This window comes from Ramularia collo-cygni (assembly GCF_900074925.1).
Source record: "Ramularia collo-cygni strain URUG2 genome assembly, contig: RCC_scaffold11, whole genome shotgun sequence".
NCBI classification, from domain to species: domain Eukaryota; kingdom Fungi; phylum Ascomycota; class Dothideomycetes; order Mycosphaerellales; family Mycosphaerellaceae; genus Ramularia; species Ramularia collo-cygni.
In genome coordinates, this window is record NW_019716265.1 from 954,358 (window position 1) to 976,817 (window position 22,460).

At 52.0% G+C, this 22,460-nt stretch overlaps 12 protein-coding genes; 3 read left to right on the forward strand and 9 right to left on the reverse strand.

Annotated features, from left to right (window-relative positions):
• Positions 1-514: 514 nt before the first annotated feature.
• On the reverse strand, positions 515-1,135 carry RCC_07433 (uncharacterized protein; the record flags this gene model as incomplete). The annotated part of the gene is made up of 1 exon (XM_023772691.1): positions 515-1,135. The coding sequence occupies one exon, from the start codon at positions 1,133-1,135 to the stop codon at positions 515-517; it is 621 nt and encodes a 206-aa protein (XP_023628459.1).
• Positions 1,136-2,312: 1,177 nt separating this feature from the next.
• Positions 2,313-3,132, forward strand: RCC_07434 (uncharacterized protein; the record flags this gene model as incomplete). XM_023772692.1 has 3 exons in its annotated part: positions 2,313-2,346; positions 2,566-2,790; positions 2,843-3,132. The coding sequence occupies 3 exons, from the start codon at positions 2,313-2,315 to the stop codon at positions 3,130-3,132; spliced, it is 549 nt and encodes a 182-aa protein (XP_023628460.1).
• A 1,567-nt stretch (positions 3,133-4,699) lies between these two features.
• On the reverse strand, positions 4,700-5,566 carry RCC_07436 (probable ER-associated proteolytic system protein Der1; the record flags this gene model as incomplete). XM_023772693.1 has 3 exons in its annotated part: positions 4,700-4,881; positions 4,936-5,314; positions 5,369-5,566. The coding sequence occupies 3 exons, from the start codon at positions 5,564-5,566 to the stop codon at positions 4,700-4,702; spliced, it is 759 nt and encodes a 252-aa protein (XP_023628461.1).
• Positions 5,567-6,200: 634 nt separating this feature from the next.
• RCC_07437 (probable Histone H3, embryonic) lies at positions 6,201-6,762 on the forward strand (the record flags this gene model as incomplete). XM_023772694.1 has 3 exons in its annotated part: positions 6,201-6,303; positions 6,369-6,484; positions 6,544-6,762. 3 exons carry the CDS (start codon positions 6,201-6,203, stop codon positions 6,760-6,762), a joined length of 438 nt encoding a protein of 145 aa, XP_023628462.1.
• Positions 6,763-7,072: 310 nt separating this feature from the next.
• On the reverse strand, positions 7,073-7,767 carry RCC_07438 (uncharacterized protein; the record flags this gene model as incomplete). XM_023772695.1 has 2 exons in its annotated part: positions 7,073-7,682; positions 7,736-7,767. The coding sequence occupies 2 exons, from the start codon at positions 7,765-7,767 to the stop codon at positions 7,073-7,075; spliced, it is 642 nt and encodes a 213-aa protein (XP_023628463.1).
• A 1,068-nt stretch (positions 7,768-8,835) lies between these two features.
• Positions 8,836-10,312, reverse strand: RCC_07439 (uncharacterized protein; the record flags this gene model as incomplete). XM_023772696.1 has 4 exons in its annotated part: positions 8,836-9,640; positions 9,702-9,768; positions 9,822-10,009; positions 10,059-10,312. 4 exons carry the CDS (start codon positions 10,310-10,312, stop codon positions 8,836-8,838), a joined length of 1,314 nt encoding a protein of 437 aa, XP_023628464.1.
• Positions 10,313-10,531: 219 nt separating this feature from the next.
• Positions 10,532-12,746, forward strand: RCC_07440 (uncharacterized protein; the record flags this gene model as incomplete). XM_023772697.1 has 4 exons in its annotated part: positions 10,532-11,062; positions 11,167-11,317; positions 11,381-12,587; positions 12,638-12,746. 4 exons carry the CDS (start codon positions 10,532-10,534, stop codon positions 12,744-12,746), a joined length of 1,998 nt encoding a protein of 665 aa, XP_023628465.1.
• A 1,239-nt stretch (positions 12,747-13,985) lies between these two features.
• On the reverse strand, positions 13,986-16,318 carry RCC_07441 (related to vacuolar sorting protein VPS1, dynamin, and related proteins; the record flags this gene model as incomplete). XM_023772698.1 has 5 exons in its annotated part: positions 13,986-14,151; positions 14,413-15,194; positions 15,241-15,434; positions 15,484-15,895; positions 15,950-16,318. The coding sequence occupies 5 exons, from the start codon at positions 16,316-16,318 to the stop codon at positions 13,986-13,988; spliced, it is 1,923 nt and encodes a 640-aa protein (XP_023628466.1).
• Positions 16,319-17,048: 730 nt separating this feature from the next.
• RCC_07442 (uncharacterized protein) lies at positions 17,049-17,412 on the reverse strand (the record flags this gene model as incomplete). XM_023772699.1 has 2 exons in its annotated part: positions 17,049-17,320; positions 17,370-17,412. 2 exons carry the CDS (start codon positions 17,410-17,412, stop codon positions 17,049-17,051), a joined length of 315 nt encoding a protein of 104 aa, XP_023628467.1.
• A 417-nt stretch (positions 17,413-17,829) lies between these two features.
• On the reverse strand, positions 17,830-18,678 carry RCC_07443 (uncharacterized protein; the record flags this gene model as incomplete). The annotated part of the gene is made up of 1 exon (XM_023772700.1): positions 17,830-18,678. One exon carries the CDS (start codon positions 18,676-18,678, stop codon positions 17,830-17,832), a length of 849 nt encoding a protein of 282 aa, XP_023628468.1.
• Positions 18,679-18,894: 216 nt separating this feature from the next.
• Positions 18,895-19,844, reverse strand: RCC_07444 (uncharacterized protein; the record flags this gene model as incomplete). XM_023772701.1 has 2 exons in its annotated part: positions 18,895-19,391; positions 19,442-19,844. The coding sequence occupies 2 exons, from the start codon at positions 19,842-19,844 to the stop codon at positions 18,895-18,897; spliced, it is 900 nt and encodes a 299-aa protein (XP_023628469.1).
• A 735-nt stretch (positions 19,845-20,579) lies between these two features.
• RCC_07445 (probable pyruvate dehydrogenase kinase) lies at positions 20,580-21,987 on the reverse strand (the record flags this gene model as incomplete). XM_023772702.1 has 2 exons in its annotated part: positions 20,580-21,077; positions 21,133-21,987. The coding sequence occupies 2 exons, from the start codon at positions 21,985-21,987 to the stop codon at positions 20,580-20,582; spliced, it is 1,353 nt and encodes a 450-aa protein (XP_023628470.1).
• Positions 21,988-22,460: the final 473 nt, after the last annotated feature.

The following is a 22,460-nucleotide window of genomic DNA, read 5'->3' on the forward strand; positions in this document are numbered from 1 at the left end:
GTCAATTTGGAAACGAAATAATCGCGCATGTCGTGAGATATTGAGGCACATTTTTTCGCGGTCATCAGCGCATGTCGTCTCACCGGGCACAAAAAGCCTCACCTTACTGTCGATCAGAACAATGCGGCAGCATGGCGCTCGAATCAGCTACTGCTAAACCGGTGTGTGTTGACATCGATGGCCCACATGAATGCGTTGAAGAAGCCAGCGGCATGATGCTTGTGCGTCGATCGATGCTTGTGCGTCGATTGCTGCTTGATGCCTTCTTAATTTGATCGGGAACATGCGCACCAGGTTGCCGTGGCTCCGTTCATGTGTCTCAAGGATCCTGTGGGTTTGAAGCGGAGTCTTGACGTTGGTCTAAACTATTCGCTTCTCGCGCACACATATGCAAGTGGTAAAGCTATTGCAGCTCAGGCATAGAAAGGATCATCATGCACCGCCGAGAAATTGAACTAACCGGTACGGCTTCCACCAAAGTCCTTATGTGGTCATTGGTCCTTCCTCAGTCGACTCAAATCTTGGACGGTCGTGGTGACACTCGTGGTGTGATGAAGAGTGCCTCTCCCGTTGCGCATACCTCAACAGCTCCATGTTCCGTACACTGCTTCAGTTCCGCTGCTAGCCATTCCTTTCTGCCTTCCACCTTCACCCTCTTGACGGTTATAACCACGTTTCCTGGAGTTTGCACAGTGCGTAGATACTTGATGTTAAGCTCTACCGTAAAGGCATGCAAAACAACCGGAGGCAACTCGCCATCTACCTTTCCGCTCTGAACTTGTGCTTCATAAGCGAGCTCCTTGTTTATCATCTGGTACATGCCCATGGCCTCATCCACCATTGTTGATGTTATTCCACCATGAAGGATGGCAGGATGTCCATTTAAGCCATCTCCAATGGTCATGGCCGTGCTGACTTCCTCTGCATGACCCACACCACTGGCGGGCTTTTGGTAGAAGCAGATGCACGAGTTGATGGTGCGCGAATCTTTCAGAGTCTCAGCCCACAGCGAGTCCTCAGAGGTATCCTTGGGTTCGCGAGATTTGGGGGGTCTGCAAATCACATCTGGGCGTCCGATTTGGCTAGCGATCCATGGAACCCGCAGGAAGGGATCTTTGGTGTCTGAAGGCGCCATCGCGTCTGCTCGGTGGAGCTGGCCGTCTGGTGACGGACTCAGCGGACTTCTGGCCGTTGCTCGCTCCCCTCGATGGCTACACTAGAGTGTCGATGAGTGCGACATGTGGATGCAAGCATCGAAAAAGACACGCAGTCCATGTCTGACTGAGAAGCAACTCGCGCTCAATGGCCGAGCACCGAGGCACATAAATAGGGTGTTCAAGGATCCTAGTCTCAAAAGCTCAGAGCCACGCTTTCCCCAATTAGGCCAACGTCCTCCGCGTGGCCAAGCTTCTGAGACTACCAGGATCCCTGTTCGGAACGAAATATCTGGAGAGAGAAGGCCGACCTCGGAGATGTCAACATCACCTCACCTCATCAATGGACATTGGATGTCTTCACAATGCAATAGAAGTTCTCCAGCGCATCTGTCGTATTAATGCATTGTACCCTGAACAACTAGTCCGTTCGTCCTGCATGCTCAGACCCAACATTGAAGCTTGAAAGCTGGAGATTTACAGGATTGAGTCTCTCGTCTCGTCTACAACGACGAGTACGCATGGATGTGGTGTGATTAGAAGATACTGAATCATCGAAGAGACTCTACTCGGGATATCGGACAGCGGCTGGTAAATGGCCGTCTCAGGTCTGATCGGGCCGCATGGAAGAATAGAGCATGCCTCTTTGCAAAGATGTTCTCTCGCGCTCCGGAGAGGTGTTGTGGGGTGGGGTCTCAAGAAAGCGATGTCCTCGCAGTCTGGAGAAATCCAAGGTGGAGCAGTTGAATCCGGATGAGATGTCCAAGTGTTATTGGCCGAAGAGCCATTAATTCTGACCGTGGATGGAACTGCGGCCACAAACATCATATCATTGAATCAAGGCACTTTTGTCGACCTGCAAATCATGGACGTTACTAGAGGCTTGAGCTTCCGTTGCGTACTATGACAAGGAAATCGGTTAGAATCGATCTGGTCCGGACGCAGAACCGTTCCACCTGTTCAAACCTGACCGATCTACTTCCTCAGCTGCTGCCCTTCTCCATTGGCACACGGTTCTCCCATTCTGACAGTTGGACAGCATGGACTTAATTGATATGTGAGCATGTTCTGGTGCGAGCGGGAATATGGGCCGGAAAGGCGCTAGATTCATTCACTCACCGGCATGATCCGAAAACCCTAAATTTCCGAGAATCTTACATGTCTTACCAGATGCACGGAGAAAATGGACACAGTGAGTAGCATGCGCTGCAGCCTGATGAACAAAGAAATCATCCGTGGACACGAAAAATTGTCCTTCACAGTACGAGTCACTGGCAGTGCTCACGCCACATTAAATAGCAGCCTTCACTATCCAAGAGCGGATCTTCTCTTCACCACTCTCCTACCACTGATCCAACTCCGATACATCGTTCTCGGACAACGGCACTTTGATCTGATCTCAGTATCTCAGCAGCTCTACACCACTCGAGACAAAGCAGAACGACCAGATCCCTCGAATCGATCGCAAACATGAGTGGCTCGATGTCCGATGATCTGGGCAATACCTTGGACCGTGAATTCATCGAGAAGGTTGTAGTCAAGATGATTAGTGACAAGGTCGTTGCGAAGAACGAGGGCGATTTCTGGGCAATGGCCGCCGAGGAAGCGAGATCGAAGTACAACTGTACACGCAGTGGTATGTCTGTATTTTCGAACAAGCGTGAATAGTATACTAACAAACATCTCAGCCAACGCAGCTCGACGCRTCTACCGCGACGCTCAGAGCAACAACAAGGAGCTTCCCAACGAGACAGAGTACATCAAGCGCATGGTGCGTCAGGCCGAGGCGCAGGATGTTGAGGCCAAGAGAGATGAGGCGGAGAAGCAGAAGCCTCCGGCGTTATATCGCGAGGCGCACAAGACCTACGCCGATCCAGCCCATCAGAGGCTCCAGCAGATGGCCGGTGCTGCTCTGGCCGAGATCGAGCGTCGCGAGAGCGAGGCGAAGTCTAACGCCGGAACTGGAGGCGACAAATAGGTCTTGATCGGTGCATCAAACGGCAAGTGTAAGCAGTAGGAGCAACCTATCTCCCATTGCAAATTGATTGCTCCGCTGACTGATGGTGTTCCAGCTGGTCCAAGCGGTCTATTTGTTGGAGAGCAGTAGGACTCCAAGGTAGCGGATGATGGTGGCGAGATGAACCAACTTTCGGGGCCTCAAATGAGCCAAGCTGCTGCGTTGTTCGATCTCACGACTGGCGACGATAGCCCGGGCGAGGAAGCTCCACAAAGCTTGACCTCCCGAGGAATCCCCTTGGCACACGGAGAGTTTAGCAATAGCTAGTTCAATACTCCTGAAGCACTATGTTATTCGCGTCTATCACGTATTCGTCTTGTGGACCGCGATCTGCTTAAGTGAGACGATGCACGTTAGCAAGCCCGACCTAGATAAACGTCATACATGAGAAGCAAACGAACCCTCCAGCTGGCTTGCGGCTCGAACCCTGGCTTGTGGCTCGAACCCTGGTTTGAGGCTCGAACCCTCGCTTGTATCAGCAGCAAGAATGAGGACGAGTCACTCTGCAAAACAACCAAAAGAAACACCTCTTCATTGTCGGCTTGGCGCCCTGGAGTTGAGCAAAAAGAAAGCAATATCAAAGTTGATAGATTGACAAAAAGAACTCGACCACCGGAGTGATCGTCTTTAAGTGCAGAAGGTGACTGCGCTGGTTTGAGCCCAAGCTCGCAAGTAGTCAATGTGGGAGACACCGTCGAGGCCGAAGCCGTGAGACACGCCATGTAACGCAAATCGTACACGATTGACCACAAGGGCCCATTGATTGAAATGCCAAAAACTACAAACAAACAAGTACTGTAATAAATTTGCCGGACATGAACCGAACTTAGCGCCGAATCCGGGCTAGCAAATCAGATGACCCTTCTTTTGCAACGCGGTGGGTGACGGTGAGAAGGTTCGAGATCTTCAAGATCGTGTTCAGCTTCATCTCCGGCACGTAATTGATAGAAGTGGCGACTCTTACACACTATATGAAGGACTTGACGACTTGATATGCCTCACGTTGCCAGGCCATAACTCCACTTTCCTATTAAGGAAGGAGCTGGAATGCGTGGCCTACTATGTCGCTGAAGTGGCACCGAAACTGCAACAACGACAAAATGCCAGGAGAATGCTCATATCACCCTTGAGATGCTCATCTACTGATCCGATTCGATAGATTCATGATGTCCGTGCTGCGGTAAGCGCCTACAGCTAACCCTGCCTTCTGGACAGCAGCYCGACTGAGTTGGGCCTGCGCAAAAGCCAACGAGTGGTCGYGAATCAACATGTCCGACATCCGAAAGCGCCCAACAGTCACTCGGACAGCCAGAGGACATGCTTGACTCACCGGCGGAACGAAAATAGAATATGACTTGAATGCCACCGATTGAATAGAAGAAGGTCCTGTAATTTCTCGTAAATCCCTGGAATTTGTTTCTTCGCTATACCTCATTATAATCTGGAACTCATGACCAAATGTGGTTCGCTCAAAGTACGTAGCAATGCAATGCAATTCATCAAGATGTCCTCCGCCTATACGCCACGTCTACTGAACACCAGGAACCATCGGCGCAGGAATATCGCGGTTGATAGCCGCGGCATGTACGTCAGACTCGGTGGCTGCTGGTAGTGCGGCGCCCTCGAACAGCCGGATCCACCAACCAGGAGGGTCCATCGGCCGGTGCCCATTGTGTGCTGAGGGATAGATGTCGTTGAAGAAGTACCAGACTGCGCCCTGTTAGCCATCGTTTCCCTAAGGATTGTCTCACGGTTTGCACTTACTGTGTCCAACAGCGATCCCGCACAGCTCGTCCTTCGGCCAATGTCCATTAAGCACCACGTTGAAGGCCACCAAAACCCACGGCAGCCAAGGCGCCTTGAACGCCATAAGTCCCATGAAGCTCAACCGCGTATCTGGGTTCCTCCTCGACCAAATATACACCAATGTGCTGCTGAGCGTTGTTCCGAGGAAAGCCTGGCTGAACATCGGCGCAATGGAGAGGAGAGTGACGGAAATGAAGGCAAGAAGCCAACTGAAGTGCGCAACAGATGCAGCTGCCTCTTCGAGCATTCGTGCGTAGCGTTGGATGAAGAAGATGTGGAAGAGGAGGTTCATCGATAAAGGGCCGAAGTAGATGAAGGTCGTCGCTAATCGCCAGAACTGGACGTGAATGGTCAGCTTTGTCGTAGAAGAAGAAGCCAACACGCAACATACTTGCTGCTTCTGAAAGACAGAACSGAAGCTGTAGAACAGCTGGAATGGTGTAAGGATCTCGCACTGCACCAAAACCCCYGTGATCACCGTCGCCGCCGTCCACCAGCGTGTGCATGGGGGCATTTCCATAAACCACTGCTCAAGCGGGAGTCCCTGAGCAAGTGCGCCGCCGGCACCAATTCCCACCGCGTCGGCCATGTTTGCTCGTTGTTGAGTCCGTTCGACTTCGGCTGACGTAGTTGGAATGAATCCACCGATGGATAGTTGGGTTTTAGTGATTGTCTCGCGGTGGTGAGGGTGCGGAAGTATGCGGGTGGGCGTATTTCGAGATTGGAAGCTCGCTACTGCCAGCTGGCAGATGTATACGTGCGCGAGTAAGACAAGACGTGGCAAGCAACAAAGAAAGCGAGGTGTCAATTGCGCGCTGGGCTGGTCYGCTTATCGGTCGGAGGCGTTGTAATCGTGCATGCGGCTGTGCTTTCCATCCCCACACGGCACCTGCCGTCGGAAGCGTGGCTTGGTTGCAGGGATGATGCGCGAAAGGAAACAACAACAGAGCGACCAAGATCGCGAGGAATGCAGCGCAATCTCGACAATTGCTGAACACGACATCTTGGACTTGAATTTGGCAGACTTACAATTCACGATTGACGACGCGACCGGCTCCGACAGCGAAACGACTCTGCTACAACGCGTGCGCCACTGGCTTGAGTCCTCACTCGCTTGCTGGACGATACGATTAAAGCTGGTTCCTTTGTCGCGCAAAACTATTCGCCTTTGGTAGAACTTACTGTTGCTGCTGGGCACAAGGATCGATAAAAGTTGGTAGAAAATGGCGCGCACAAAACAGACGGGCAAAGGACGAGCGAGTACGGGAGGAAAATCAGTTGGAAAGACGACCCCAAAAGGGAAAAGACAAAGTAGCGGAGCTGCAGGTACGTGATAGTTCATGATGCGATCTTGAAGATGCATATTTGCGCATCGAACTGACAAGAACTAGGACGAGGTCCGGGAAAAGCGCATCGCTACAAGCCTGGGACTGTTGCATTAAGAGAGATTAGGAGGTATCAGAAATCGACAGAGTTGTTGATTGCAAAACTGCCATTTTCACGCTTGGTACGACTTCGTCCCCAAATACCATTGTACGAGGATGAATCGCTTACATTTTGGGACAGGTACGAGAAGTCTGTATGAACGTTGCGCCTCCACAATCGGAAGTTTCACGATGGCAGTCACAAGCGATTCAGGCTTTGCAAGAAGCAGCAGAAGCATTTCTGATACATCTTTTTGAGGATTCGAATCTGTGCGCCATCCACGCGAAGCGTGTAACGATTATGCAAAAAGACATTCAGCTTGCAAGGCGTATACGTGGCGCTTGGGGTGGTCTTGGGTGAGAGGTGTACAAGCGTTTGGGATCTTCCGTTGTTTGAGTTGGAGGGCTGGCTTTTTGTTTTCACCGCAACTACAAGAGATTTGGGGCTGCTCAGCGATGGTGTTTGGTGTTGCGATYCGATGTTTAAGCTTGGTTCTGGAAAGTGATAAGATGTTGGAACGGCTCTGATGATCCACTGAAATGCGCGCAGAGTAGGCAGAACGACCGCCAATTTGGCATGATGTCGAGAACGTATTTTTTGAATGAACAGATTTCTTTCGAATGATGATAGCGGATCAATGGACCCTCGACGCGACCATGGAGTGAGAAGCTCACTCGTCTGGCAATCCTCTTCCAACAGCATCATATGCATCTGCTGCTCCCCAAACGTTTTCTGCCAGCCCACACAACAGATTCGAACCTTCATCAAAGTTCTGCCCATTCATAAAGCACTTATAAACCGAAATGACATCTCCATAGTCCGGAAACAAATGCTGAACAACAAGGCTGGCACATTGTCCATTCTGAGAGCAATGATCCTGGCACATCGTGACAGCATCATTCTTGTCTGTGACGCTAGGATCAAGCTGCAGCGTGTCCACGGTAGGGGTGTTCTGACAGCCAGCATTAACAGCGGCCGCGTACGTGTAAGTTGGTGCTGGGAGCATCAAAGTCGTTGTAATTGTCGAGCTGACCGTCTGATCGAAGTGTGTTGCGCCAACGTTTATGAAGGATGTTATGGTGAGACCGGCGTTGACTGTCGTAGTAGTCAATGTTGCCTCTGCAGCTCTATTGATCTCAGCAGTAATGTCAGCTGTATCGTCCGTATGTGCGATGGGTCCATGTCGCAGTCTTCTCATGGGTAGAGAGGTTGCCGGAGTATATGTAGTCTTCGTTGAGGTGAACACGATGGTCGCTGTAGAGACGGTGTAGGCAATGGATCTGCTCTTGGTCAAAATCTGCTCATGGCATCAAGGGTCTCGCTATTAGCTTACGAGGTAGTGACAAAAACAGTGGACGTGTCCATGTCGGTGATCGTCACAGTTGCAACTAACTGGGACGCGGCCCCTACTACGGCTCTCTTCCTGGGAGCCGTTCGAAGCTGCGGATAGCTCGCGCTTGTAGACCTTGTACTGTCGCCTAGACATGATAACGGACCGTAGGGAGACAATGCGTTTTGTGCTTTGCTCGCAGCTGTAAGTGAGCCAAGGCACATGGCAATCGCCCCAAAGCAGTGCACAGCCAGCATCTTGAAGAAGTGTACGGATGGAGTGACAAGTATAGTTGTGCTGTTCTGTGAAGAACACCAAGAAAAGAGCAGCATCGTCGGGATACACATCATATCCAAACCACTGACCGCTGCTGGTGTCAGCAGCCAACTTACCTATTGGAGGCACAGAACTACCTGCTGCAGAGCACGATGGTACCATGGCACACCTAATCAAAATTGCCAGCTGTAAAGGCCCTGTCTCCAGTCAGAGTCGATGCGTCTGGGATTGAACTGCGTCGGAAGAGTCATCATCGGGTACGTGCAACGCACCGCAGCGCTTGAATCCTCAGGGAGCCAACGTCTGCTCCATACAGCGCATGACTTTCGGCATGCGAACAGGTGCATCTCATGCAGGTGTGAAACAAAGAGGAGAAGGGAGGCAGGTCCTGAAGGATGAAGTGCGAGTGGACCCTCTGGAGTGTGGTGCCTGGTGACCAAGAAAGATCCCTGTCAGTCCTTGCATGGCCTATCATTTGTGTGAAAAGACTTGCAGAGGCCTGCAATGAAGACATTGGGTCTTAATACTTGGCAGGTGTGACGATGTCGGGAGGACCGACCTGCAGGTGAGGTGGCAGAAAACCGTCCCGAACCCCTGAGCGAGGTCGGCCGAGGGGCGTCGCGGACCCACAGGGTGCAAACTGTTCCTTCAAGGTTGTCATTCTCCTCCAACATACCTACTTTCCTTCAATGTACTTCAAAGCAGGTGGTTCTCAAGATCATTCATGTGTCGAAGCTTCCCACGAAAGCCATTTCTGCGGACTCTTTCTTTGATATTGGATGATCAACAATCAAGAATCAATACTCACTTCCCTCCAGTGTGGCGCTTTAAACATTTGCGGTGTTGCACAATGTGTGAAGCAACCTCATCATTGCTCCAGGCACAGCATCGAGCAGCTGCAGTTCGGCCTTCATATTCAGCATGAGCATTCTTTTTAATTCCGCCACCAATTCGCCGTCAACGCGATTGCCCGCAATGCCTCCGTACTGAATCGTCTGAAGTGCTTTCCTCCTGTCCCGGGCTGTAAGCATCATAATTTCTTGCGTAACATGCGAGTCATTTGCATCAAGCAGCAGAGACTTGCTGCGTAGGCCCAGCCACTGCAACTGCGGCACACTGTGACTCTTATTCTCATGCGCCAAAGCTTTTGATCCATGCTTGTAGGTTGACATGATCGCCACACCATCCGGATCGAAGTCTGCCAGTCCGTACACCGGCGGAGATGCAAAGCCATTTCGCGGAGATGCTGTGCCGAGGAATTGCAATAAAGCACGACTTGCAAGATCTGGGTAGCCTTTCCCGGTGATAATGACGCCTTCGGTTGCGATATGCTCCCAGAAGCTGGAGGCAGCGATGGAACGGAATGTGGCTTCTTTCTCAATGACCAATACCCAGCGGACAGTAGACATATCAACGGAGAGTATGTCTTTGAGAGCAGGTACGAGAACACCGTCTTGATCACCAGCTGCGGTGAAAGTTGAGCCGTCTCTACGGCAGAAAGTGACGGCACCAGCAACCAAGCCTTTGGCAACGGCTGTAACATTGAGTGCGGTTCTGGTGACACCGAATGTGAAGGCAATGTCGTCGACGTAGCGATCAACGTGAGTTTGACTGCCGAAAAGAGCGGGATCTCTGTAGTAAATGTCCCTGTGAGAGTGAGCATGCCATGGAAGCCTTAGAGGAGTGAATCGACCTTTTGGACATGACAACATCATTTCGAAGCGCTTCGTGCATGAGCTCAAGAATGCGTATCACGACCGCTACTTGAACGTCAGTATGCCCAGCGATCGTCCACGAATAAGCAGGTATTCACCGAATCTCCATGCTTCATCGGCGCTCTTGCCGGGAAAGGAGAGCCGCTTCATGCGATCCTCGTCAGGCCGGATGTCAGTTGATGCTCGCAATCTTGTCTTCAAGGTGATGCTGATTTGCTTCCTCTCGTTCAGCATCGCATCGGCAATCTGCTCAAACACATTTTCGATCCGGTCAATCACGTCCGCACTGTACATGTCAGTCGCTGAGCAGGTCTCAGCTACGCCATGGGGTGTACTTGGGGTGAGTCCTTTGAATGGGGTCGCAAACAGCAAGATCGGACACGGCGGCAGCAGTCAGCTCGCTTGAAAGTGCTCGCGGTACCATGTTCTGATCATGGGCGGAATCATACACGTTCTGGGATGTGTAAATCACGTCTTCTCCCCCATTCTCGACACACGACAGATTAGCAGCTGCATCGGTCAGCGACCCTTGGGATGAGCCGTGAAGTAGCTCGTTCTCGCAGAGGAGCTCTTCGAAGTCGTCGTCCATTGTGTTGGCAATGGCAGAAGGAGCATGTTGAACGAGACGAAAGAGATGCAAGAAGGACGTGAGGTAGAAGTGGATCCCAACTGCTTTAACTTCGACCCTTTGCCAAGCCAAAGCCAAAGTCGCGTACCTACGCGTCGAGGCAGACACCATCCCCACGATTACAACACTTCAAGAACCAGACGGAACATTCGGGTACACTATAACAACGCTTCCCCTTCAATGGACGACATCGTCTCCTCTCCGCCCGAGACCAACATTCGGAAACGTTGTGCACCTGAGGAGGAGCATCAAGACGGTGATAAGCCACTCAATCTGAAAGGAAACCAGTTCATCATGCCCACACCACCCGACACTGAGGAGTCTAGTAATGCAAGTCCGGACGCCAGTAACAACAACGACGACATGGGACGTGCCGCGTCGCCAGCTTCCAGTAGCATTCTCAGCAGTGCTGCGGAAGTCACAATCAGCAACAATGGCGCTGATTCCAACCCAATGGCCGGACCTGCGAACACAGCGGCTCCCCAATCTACATCTGGACCACCTCCTACAAAGCGACGAAAATTGACACCATCGGAGAAAGTGGAAGCAGCGCGGCTCAAGGACACCAAAGCACGCGAGACGGCCGAGAAGAAGGCGCTTAAGGAGGCAGAAAAAGCACGCAAAGAGGAAGAGAAGGCCAAACAGCAGATCATCAGGGACGAGAATAAACGCTTGAACGATGAAAAGAAGCGGCAGAAGGCCGAGGAAGCGGTACGTCGATTCAACACTTGAATGCTCGTAGCTTTGCTATCAGGGGCGAAATGCTCGCATGGATACTCTGATTTCGACTATGGGCTAACGTGTGTTTTGTTCAGGAAGCCAAGAAACGGGAGAAGGAACTCGCGAAACAGCGCGAGGCTCATGAGAAACTTGAAAAGGAGCGAAAGCAGATGAGACTCGGCAATTTCTTCCAAACVCCCGCCACTCCAGCGAGACAAGACGGCGATGGCAATGAGAGCCAACCAGGTACGGCTGTAGTGTCATGTTTCTTGCGCTCGCGACATCCCGCTAACACTTTCACCACAATAGGCACTGCTAGGCGCAAGTCTTTGTCTCTCGAGCCGTACGACGCGGTAGCGGAGAGGATCAAAATCTCAGCATCTCCAGCACGAGGCACCCCACCGCCCGAAAAGAAGCCTGTTGTGAGCAAACGGGCTGGACTTTCCGACTATCAACGCACCTTTCTCCCTTTCATGCTTCCCACAAATAGCACTCTTGCACCACTCCCCCAACAGTCGAGCGCTACATCGGACCTTTTCGACCACGAGCTGGACGATCCATCTCTRCGAGAGAAGTTTGATCTGGGGATTGCGGACTCCTACGCGGAACTTGCTCATTACTTTGCCGTCGAGCCCGGCACAACACGTGGCGAACCTGTCCGTAGTATCAAGGAGATAGTGGGACTAATCGATGGAACTGTGAAGCAGCCCATTGACTTGACGGGAATGCACGCCGGAGACAATGCGCTGGACCATCTACGCAAAGCATCAATACGGCACATCGAATTTCAACAGGACGTGCGACCCGCATACTTTGGCACATATACCAAGATCAGCTCGCCGCGCAAACTCCACCGGGTCCGGCGAAATCCGTTTATACGTGCACGACCCGATACAGACTATGACAACGATTCGGAGGCAGAGTGGGAGGAGCCAGAGGAGGGCGACGAAGAAATCATGTCAGAGGCCGAAGACGAGGCAGACAGTCAAGGCGATGCCAACGAGATTGACGACTTCCTTGACGACGAGGAAGACAACGCAAAGAGCAAGCGTAGAGTTGCCACTGGAGAACTCGTCCCCGAGACCACCGGCTTGTGCTGGGAAAATGAAGCACACCATCTCTATGTCGTGGAGAGTATCGAAACCAACAAACAGCCACCCGTAATGCATGGGATGCGGATTGGTATGATGCTTCCAGGTCTCACCGAGATGACCATCGACCCCTTTTCAGACGCGTACTGGCAAAGCACTGCTATGCAACCCCCGGGAGGATCAATGCCACCCCCTAGAGCACCACTCCAGCCGCGCTTGAATGTTCCAGAGACCGGTCTCGTCGGAGCGACTGAGGGTCATCGCGGACCCATCACCACCGTCGCGGCGTCTCAGAATCAGGGCGCTAAGCGCGGACCTAAGCCTGCACCGCGGACGTTGAGCAAGGAGGATCTTGCGGAGTTCAAGGAGGCTGTTATTGACAGTCCTCTTGGCAAACTGGAGCTCCAGAAAGGACTGAAGGCCAGGTACGTCGTGTCAGCCGCCTGACCGAACTCCAAGCTAATCGTAGATGCAGATTTCCGAAGCTCACACACGACGCCATCAAAGAGACCTTGGGCACGCAATTCGCCCAGACAGGCCTGACCAAGGCCGACAAGAAGTGGGTCTACGTCGGTGAATCATGAACTGACTCCACGCTTTACGACTGCATTATTATTTTTGACGACGAGTCGACTTTCAAACATCATTGACGACCCATTCCAGCCATCCGCCCGTCGGTGGATGTTGCAAAGAGGCGGAAATAGCGTTACCGGCGGCGACCGAGATATACAGCACAGCCCACAGCGACAATTTTACCTCAGCAGCATAGCATGAGCGTTGCGGATGTGCATTTCTATGTAAAACACATGCCAGGTGTGTATGATGAGATAATGCCAAATCTGAAACGCTTCTACACTTCTATCCATGCAGCAATTCGCACTCCGAGATCCGCGGTCTTGTCTTCGATCCTCCCGAACTTCATGTCACTGCCTTCATGGCCGCCTTGAAGCTTTTGAAGGGATGTCTCAATGCTTGCGCTGTAACTTCATTCGAAAATGAAGGAGCGCGGGGGATGCGGTACGACGCTCGTTCATGGTCGATGTAATAGAACTGACCCCTCTCTTCCAGCACATTGCTTCTCCTGAACCTGGTCACTGATGCCTACGATCTGAGAGGAATCGATGGGCTCTCCAAAGTCGCTTGCACAGTTGGAGAGGGCCTTCACAATCATCTGGTGCCGTGACGATGTCTAGAACATGTCTGGTGATTCCAATCAAAAACGGCAATGGGAATGAAAATGAAAACATTGGACAAGGCTTACCAAACTCACTGGCGGGACGCAGCAGATCGTACGTGCTTCAAGACTCATTGGGCCGTACGTAAAGTCCTTCAAACTCTCGACCCAAGGCTCGAAGCTGAGGCTGCTACTATTCACGGGAATTCGTCGCAGAAGAATCTGAATGTCTCACATGCTGAGACTCGCACCAATCACGCGCTCAGACCACCGCTCGCCGCAAAGAACTCCCAGAAACCTTCTACAATCTCAAAGTCGCCTCACCGAACCTGTCATGATCTAGAGCCGCCAGAGCGCCTTCAACCGGCCGTGTCGCTCATGCGATGATGCAGAAACCCAATGATAGGCGACATAATCAAGCTCTCGCAAGAATCTTCTTCGCCTCAGTCAAGCTCTCAATTTCCTTGCGAAGCTGTGTCCGCTCCCGCTTCATCCCGGACGATTCCCCTGCGATGCTCTCAAGTTCCTCGGCCGAAAGGTGGCTGACGAACATCGGAGAGAACAGATAAAGTGGGCTTTCCGGACCCGCCAGGAGGAAATGGTCTGTAGCCTGCTTGCAAACGTTGTCCACAAACGTTTTGCGCGTTACCTAGTAGTACGACTGGAGGATGTCGTGGATGTCGTGGATGATGTGCTGCTCGTTACTCATGGACTGGCCCTTCATGGCGTCGTCGAGACGAACGACTTCACCATACCCCTGCTGGGTGAGGTTCATGGCCTTGCTCTGCATTGCAGCTTTGACTTTTCCTTGGCGACTGGAGAAACGTTAGCGGATTGTTCAGCAAATATGTTCGCAGACTGAGCCATCGCCATGAGCATTGTTCAAGAAGCGGAAGTCTCGAACAACTTTCGGCATATTCCCGAGAATGTTCTCTCAACGCTGTTGGCATCTTGAGAGCCACTAGGAACCTCCTCATCAACAAATCCTTCCGTTCAGAGTGACGAAGGATCTGTTGAGCGGAGTGAACCTGTAGGGACATCCTCATACTTACCAAGCTGCGAGCAGACTGTCTTACCTTTTCTGCAGATTCTCATTGAAGTAGTGGTTCAGAGTCATCGGCGTTCCGCCGCCTTCAATCTGAAGCAGGAATTCTGCGTGAACGATGGCTTTCTGGTAGCGTCCGATGAGAGTGTCGCTCATGATGCTGGACAGAGCGCGTCGGATATCAACGTCTGGGCACACAGACCGCAAAGCGGTCTTAATGAACCTATGAACCATGACGATCATGTCGCTAACATAGGCCAAGCTAATATCGGACCACTTCGACGACTGCTTCTTCATGGCCGTGGCCAAAATTGTTGTGTTGAACGTACCCAGCTCAAAGCCACGGTTGCCTCTGTACACCTTCAAGAGCCATGGCAAGATGGAGCCTTCGAGGGAGTGAGGAAMATCCTGCTGAGGATGCAGAATATCGACAAGCTCGTCGATATCATCCTGCTTTCTGGTGAGGAAGATCTTGCGGCCTTCCGGAGCAGGAAGATCTACAGCTTCGGCGATACTGCTACCAGGAACATGGTCTGACGATAGAAATGCATATTCCTGACCGTAGCGTGCCATGTCGTCTGAAAACGCAGTCATCYGCGCTGTAGCCGATGGAGCAATTCGAAGCGAGGAATTTGTATCAAAGACACTGTCTGCGCCATAGTTCGCAGCGAGAGCCAAGGAAACCAGGCGCTGGAACTTTGTGGCAATCTCAGTGAGGGAAGCCATCTGCGCAGCAGAGCTCTCACGCTCCGGACCGAGAGCACTCTTCAACTTTTCACTGGCTGCGAGCCTCTTGCGGATCTCCTGCTGCACCTATTGACTGTCAGTGGGCGTATAATATTTTGACGAAGATACTCACTTTTGGGAACTCCGTCTTGATCAGGCCGGCGAGAATCTCCTTTAGCTTGCTTCGCAGTGACTCGACGCCGACCCTGTCCTTCGAAATCTTGTTCCATGGTGAAGTGGAGCGGAAGAAGTCCATCTCCAAGCTTGCACGGTCCAACAATGGGTCGGATAGATCCTGCTGGCCAGGGTTACGAACAAGATGCCATCCTTGATGCAAGTCAGCATATGCATTTGATAGATCCTGATCGTCACTTACCAAGCTTCAACTTGTACGAGCTACCATTCACCAGGCCCCCCACCCGTGGCTCTGCACCTCTGTCCACAAGATCAGGCTTGGTTAGTACTCCGAGAGTCCTGTCACCCTCAGGATCTACCTCCTTGGCCATTTCCAGAATCTCCTGAGTAGCAACATCAACATTCGCGGGAATAACTGCAAGCATGATAGAGCGATCGTTCTTCATGTATCCCAGGACCATTTGTCTGACGAGCTCAATGTCTTTCTTCGTTGTCACGCCGTCGGTCGTGCTCTTGAAGATACCAGGAACATCTACAACGCTGAGATGTTCCCGGTCAGGACCTGCGATCTCGAGACGAAGGACATCATTGGAAAATGTTGGCTTTTTCGCGCCTGAGTCTCCTTCTCGCGATAAGCCCATGACTTCGTGTACCTTCTCGATTATTAGTCTCGTCCAAAAGACGGCTGCACCGCAAACCATACTTACTTCTTGCATAATTTTGACGAACTCATCGGAGTCCAGAGACTGCAGGTGAATTTTCTCCCAGGCCTTCGCTTTGGCCCTGTGGTCTTCGGTAGCATCCGCATCGGGAATGATGGAAACGGAGATGCTGACCTTCAGCTCTCTTCTGAAGACAAATTGAGTCGCGAAGCGGGTACAGAGGCCACTGTCTCGAGGAAGAGGCTTCTTGATGAGGCCTTCTAGAACGCTGCTTTTTCCAGAGGATTGGTCACCAACGACGACTATCTGCGGCAGATTAACGAGCTCTCCAACATTGCACGCGAAAAGCTTGTCAATCTTCTCTAGCATGGCAGGCTCTCCCAGACCATAACGATCCGAAGAGCGGGCAGGCATTTTTCTTTGTGGTTTCGTTGGAAATTTTCGACGTCGGACTGAATTCTTCGAATGAGGTTCCGGGAAGTTCGGGGTTGAAACGAGGTTGACTGCACAGATTCGTTGGTAAGTGAGGAACGACGAAATAGGAAGGTTGATGAGTCAGAGTCGGAAATATACCTGCCTCAGCAAACCGTCCGCTTTGAAGCACCATCGAAGTAAGGTGTTGTTTGTAGAATGGAGGGCAAGAACAAAGCCTCTGAAGTCTATTTTCTGCTAGCAGAAGACGCCTCACTCCAAACTACGACCGGGCAATCGATGCGTTTGCTCCGATGCAGAACTTTCAGCAGGGATGGAAGATTGAAGTTTGTTCTTGGGAATGTGGTCCCGGGGGAGGCACGCTGGAGCCTTCTTCGTTGGTAAAGTCCGTTTCCGAATCAGGGAAGCTCGACGGCAGTACAGACTTGAACACCCAGCATAGAACTCTAGCACGCCTAGATGACAGGGAGTGTAACAAAAGAGATATTGAGAGATGCTCACCGAACTCCCTGTAATGCATTCCTTCGTCGTCATAAATCGTTATCAGCTCGAAGCAAAAGAACTTCCAACTCGTAACAATCATTCACCTCCCCAAGGTACTCTCCGCCGATGCAAGGCAAGTCACAAAACCCCATGACAGTCAAAAGCCAGCTCTCACCCGTCCGATAAGACCCAACCCCGTCATAGAGCAACTCGCTCAGTCGGACCTCAYTCATTCAAAATGAACCTCCCTTCTATCACGACCACGCCGACTTCCACGACTGCCTCGACTGAACCGACTGTCCTGACTACCCCGACGATCCCCACTTCCGTCCGACCTCACATCGTACTCTACCACGTACACTCGCTCTTTGTGCTTTTTGTCGACCCAGACCAGATAGAGTGCATGGATCACAGCCGGGAAGATGAAACAGGCGAAGAGTACCACGTTGATGATGAGCTGGGCTCCACAGCCGTCGGTGGTGAACACGGCCACGGGGGGCACTTCGAAGCGTCAGTAGGTGTACAGGAACAATGGCTAAGTTCTACCCACATAAGATTGCCAAGATGATTTGTATGATGGTAGCAGAGCTCATTGTGTCCGGGCAGCTTGCAGGCGGATTAGGCAGGGTGCTGCTGTCCCGGTTTGAGTCGTCTCGGCCACAGAACCAGATTGGGTAATTGGAATGTCACCTTGTGAATCAGTGATGATGTTTGTGTTGTCAAGAATTGTAAATGTGGTGGGGATGGTGAAAGCAACGTAAAGGTGAAGCCGCGCAGCCAAATAAGAAGGAGACTGATTGAAACCTACATCGCGTGACAGACTMATATTGCTCTGAAAAGCACGTGCCAGAGATGAAGTTGCCTCACTCTCGCCGTAGCGATGGAAAGCACAACACCTTCTCACGCCAAAGACCAGCACACTCGTGTGGCATCACATTCTCTCCCGCGTCTACCCCGATTTCCAACCCTGTAACGACAAGTACGTCAAACCACTCGAAAATCACCTGCACTCATTCTTCATCATCATCACTCCAAGTTTCCGCCTGCAACACGACGTTATTTTCTTTGTCCTCCAGCGACTGTTGGTAATTTCGTTGAATCCCCCTCTGCCAAGCTTTCACGTCTTCTTCGGACAGTTCTGCAGGTTGTGAGCACACGTGCGGCGGTACGACTCTGGCAGTGCTCGTGGGCGTGTACATTGAGGGACTTGCGTCACGCGAGTCAATTGTGGGGTTGCGGAAATTTTGTCGAGTCTCCGCGATGGCACTCTCGCGCCCACGCCTGTCAATTTCATCAAAGGAGACGGGTAGTTCGCCCAAAGGCTCTCGGATTTGACTGGTCCCCTGGGAAACGGGCGCACCGCTAGAGGAGGATGCTTCAGTCATTGTCCAGATGTACGGCGACACTTGCACTTTAGGGCTTTTGTATTCTCGCTGAACTGACGGACTTTGCGGAGCGCGAACTGGACGTGCGGCGGTTCGTGTTCGGTTGCAAGAAGACTCCACATCTCTCAGGGCAGCGGGTCGTTTCGTGGGACTTGGCGCAAGAAGGCGCTTCTCTGGGGACAGTATCACGCTTACAGCCCGCGGCGTTGGATCGGGTGAGCTGGCGTCACTGTCTGAATCCAGATTCCCACGGCGGTTGACCTTCGTGGCTCCCAAGTCCCGACGACGACACGGCGTCTGAGGACACTCCGGCGGGGAAGCAAGTCCCGAATCTCTGCGTTCGGATGTGGAGGAGACCTCTTCAAGATCGGAATGCAGCGTGATGTCTCGTACCATGCGGACCTCGACATTGCACGCGTCGGGCCGTGGGGCAGGTGGAAGCATAGACTTCAACGGCGAAGGCAGCGGACTCATGGCGGTGGAACGGTTCTCACAAGTGTCTGGGTGGCGCTTGACAGTAAGAGGCAAGGCGCATCTGATGATGGTCTCGTGTTTGATGCCGCCTGGAAAGTGCTTGGTGACCTTCGTTGTCAACTCCAGTAACAACGTGTAAGTATCCAGACGCTGGACGCCCAACACTGGTGCGACTGAGCAGGGTATCAGTCCTTGGAAGGAAGCGTTGGCGCCGTCCTATTGCAGCCAACTTCTTGTAGGCCCGATGTAGTGCTCGATTGTGAGGTGCTGCAGCTCCGAGAATGGACGTGACATGCTTATTGACGGCTTGAGTACGAAGTATGTACTTTCGTAGACGACGTTCTGGAGGTTTTCAAATCCAATCGTTGGAGGATTCCAGCTGTAGTCGAACTGCAGTATGATCTCCTCAGATACTTGGCGGCGGTTGCTTTTACGACGTCCACCAGTCACTCCAAAAGTAACCTCCAGGGCCGGCTCTTGATTTCGCGCATACTGCCAGCACTCACGTGTGAGAACAAACTCGTGGAGGGTGCGAACAATGTTCCGCTTTTCCCAAGCAAATGGTTCAGTGTCGAGTCCATCCTTCATGCGCTGGAAGCTCGCAATCATATCGATGACAATGCTTGAGACGGTTACGGATAGCATGCGCGTACCAAGCCCCTCCACAAAGCCCCGGAATCTTTGCATAAGTTCAAAGGCGTTACAGTTACCCGCTGCAGGGACACGTCAGCTGAATTCCGATACAGAAGACTTTTTGGCTTACTGAGTGCCGGGTTGGCCTCGTAGAACGCTTCCAAAACGACGAGCATGGTGTTGCGGCCAAGCGCTCTTTCAAACTCTTTCTCCCAGAAGAAGATCTCATACGCAGACAATATGGCTGGCAGGCGCCAAGTTGTGACGATATCGCGGTCGTACACTAGACCATAACCTTCTCGAGCAGCCAAGCTCTCCACCGGGCGTGGCACACCCCCTGGTATGAAGTCCTTCAAACGATCATCGATGGACGCATGCTTTTTGGAGATGTTCTCACTGTATGCTCGATGGACCGGATAGTAGCACTCGATCGGCTGCGTGCGGCCAGGACCACAGGCTCCGGATACGTGGATATCGATCTTGGAAAGGATGTAGTCGGACAGGACATTAAAGTCCTCTGCCTGTGACGCCATGTTTTGCATCGGATGAATATTCCCGTGTTGATGTCTTTTCTGTGAGTTGGAGTAAAGATGAGGAAGCAAGTAGACCCAGATCGCCCGAGAAAGAGCTCTCCTTGATATAGAGGCCGGCAGGTACACTTCACGTTATAAGGATCGTGGAAGTTTCGAGTTTTCTTCAGCCCGAGCTATGAATGGACCATTACTTMGTCTGTGGTCTGCCGACTGAAATGCTTCACTTCGTCGTGCCTGATCTGCTGCTGTTTCAACAAAATTTCGTTAGGTATGGTTTGCCGAATTCTACTGCTCAGTTCCTGAATCTGGTGCGCATACTACTCTCGTCAAGATCGCATGTTATCCTGCCCCAATCGCCAAATCTGATGGAACATCCGGGCGGAAAAGCAAAGCCAACAGCAATCGGCGTGATCGGCAGCGAACAGTAAAGCGACAGCAATGCCGATCCCATTTACGCAAGACGCATATAAGGAGCACATGCTCGCGGCTTCTTCGACGGTTATTTTGATGGTTGCGACGAACATTTGGTAGTATGGGCCCATTGGAAGTAGAAATGAAACCGCGGACTCCAAAACATACTGGAAGGTGGTAGGTGCTTTGCCCTAACATCAGCTTTTCGTAGTCACGAGCACACACCTGAAAGATTGGCGAACTTACCAGCAACCATCCCGTTGCCAAACGGGATCTATGGGTCTACCAGATTACATAGGTAGGGTCTACCGTGTAGTGGTTCCCTCACAGCCGGTCCATCGTTGCTCGAGTGCTGAGCACCTCGTTCTTGTTTCCCAGCCTGCTGATCTGCAAAAACGCATCACATCCATAACCTTCTAAGCTGTGGACTTCAAGACTTCCAGCCCAATATTCGGCATAGATCTTGCTCATCGGTAGCCCCATTCCAAGCTTGAGATCCGGAGGTCGCACTGACAATGAGGACAAGGAACTGCCGAATTTCTCGCCGGTGTTGCCAATGTTTTTGTCCAGAGTCGAGGGCTGCAGCTCCTGMATAGTAGCTGCAAGTCTCGGCACTTGACCTAGATTCTCCAGCCTGTTCGTTCGTCGCGGTCCTTTGGCAAAGGACCACAGATATGGCAAGATCTCTCGATCAACACCACCTCCTTGATCTGATACGCGAATGATGACATGCTGCGCAGCTTCACAGATCAGTACTTCGATTGGTGGGGGGTCGTCACGTCTTCGCCGCTCGACCATGGCTTGAATACTGTTCCTGAGTAGCTTATAAAGGTCAGTACGCGTAGTGTAGTGCTTTGTTAGATTACAGTAAACATGCCTCGCCGATGATGTACTCGAGATGAGATGGAATGTACGGAAATGTGGTTTCCAAATGGCCCTGCAGGACGATTTCCGGAATCGCCACCTTTGGTCCATATGCCTGAGCGGTAAGTTGTCTCGCGGTTGCTGCGCAATTCTCGATAATCTCCTTTGCATTGCACTTTAGAAAGATTTCTCCAATAAAGTCGTCTTCGGGAGCAGCGCCGGACTTCTTTGCATTGGGGAAATGCCATGGCGCGTGGAATGTTTCAGTAAGTGCAAGATGCTGCTCGGCAATCACTCTACGACTAATCCGAGAGCGCAAAAGCGTTGTAATGAAACGATCACACTCCTCACTGCTGACGCTGTCATTGATCTCAAGAATGCCCATGGCAAGGCGCGGGATGACGGAAAGGTGCTCGTCGAGCGTCGCCTTGATGGTGTTGCAGAATCGATCATTGTCCTCCAAGGTTCGGATTTCCGTGACTTTGCGAAGACGCTCAAAGGCGGCGTAGTACATTTCGTAGACATGGCTGATGTGCTCGTTTGTCACGGCCGAGTAAGGGAGTGTTTGCATGTTCCGCAGTCGATGTGCAATCCTCGTTGGGAGCTCGAGGCGAACATAGTTGGCAGAGCTCAACAGACGATCTTCCGTGAGCGTACGTCCGAAGAAGGTGAGTTGGCGAAGGCTGATGGGTCTCGCCTCGCGGGAGACCCAATCATCCAGAACGTTGGAAGGGCGCCAGGGAGGGGGAACAGTAGATGAAGGCGACTTGGTGGAAGCTGTGGCCACCGCATATGCTCGAGTCGGGAGTTCCGACGGGAGTCGCAGTCGCAGCAGTGCCCTCAGCCTCGCGGGCGCTATGAGGAGCATCGCTCCGTGGCGACGAGGTCGGTGGTGCAGGAGATTGGAAGATGCCCGTCGCCTCACCGTGCAAGCGCATGCCAGTACTATTTCCACGAAGAATTAAGTGGGGCACGCTGAAAGAAGGTTCAGAGACATATTTCCTGGCCTGGTTTCCACCACGGATTGGTAGGCCAGTCCTGGCGAAGCGGACGCAAGATCTCAGATGCTGCAACTGCAAATGCAGGATTGTCCTCCAACGTCGATTTTACCTTAACTTAGGCTCTCACGAATCTAGACCCACCTCGAACTGCATCTCACGTGTGAGCGGAAGAGACGGAGCTCTTCTTTCATCAATTCATTCATCGCATTCAGCTTATGACGTTTTGTGCTCCGTCTCAGGATCTCCAACTTCATCGCGAACGACATTCCCATTCCCCCCACTGCCACCTGCCATCATCATCGCGCCAGCGCAGAATCGATCCGCTGACCAGCGTCACCTT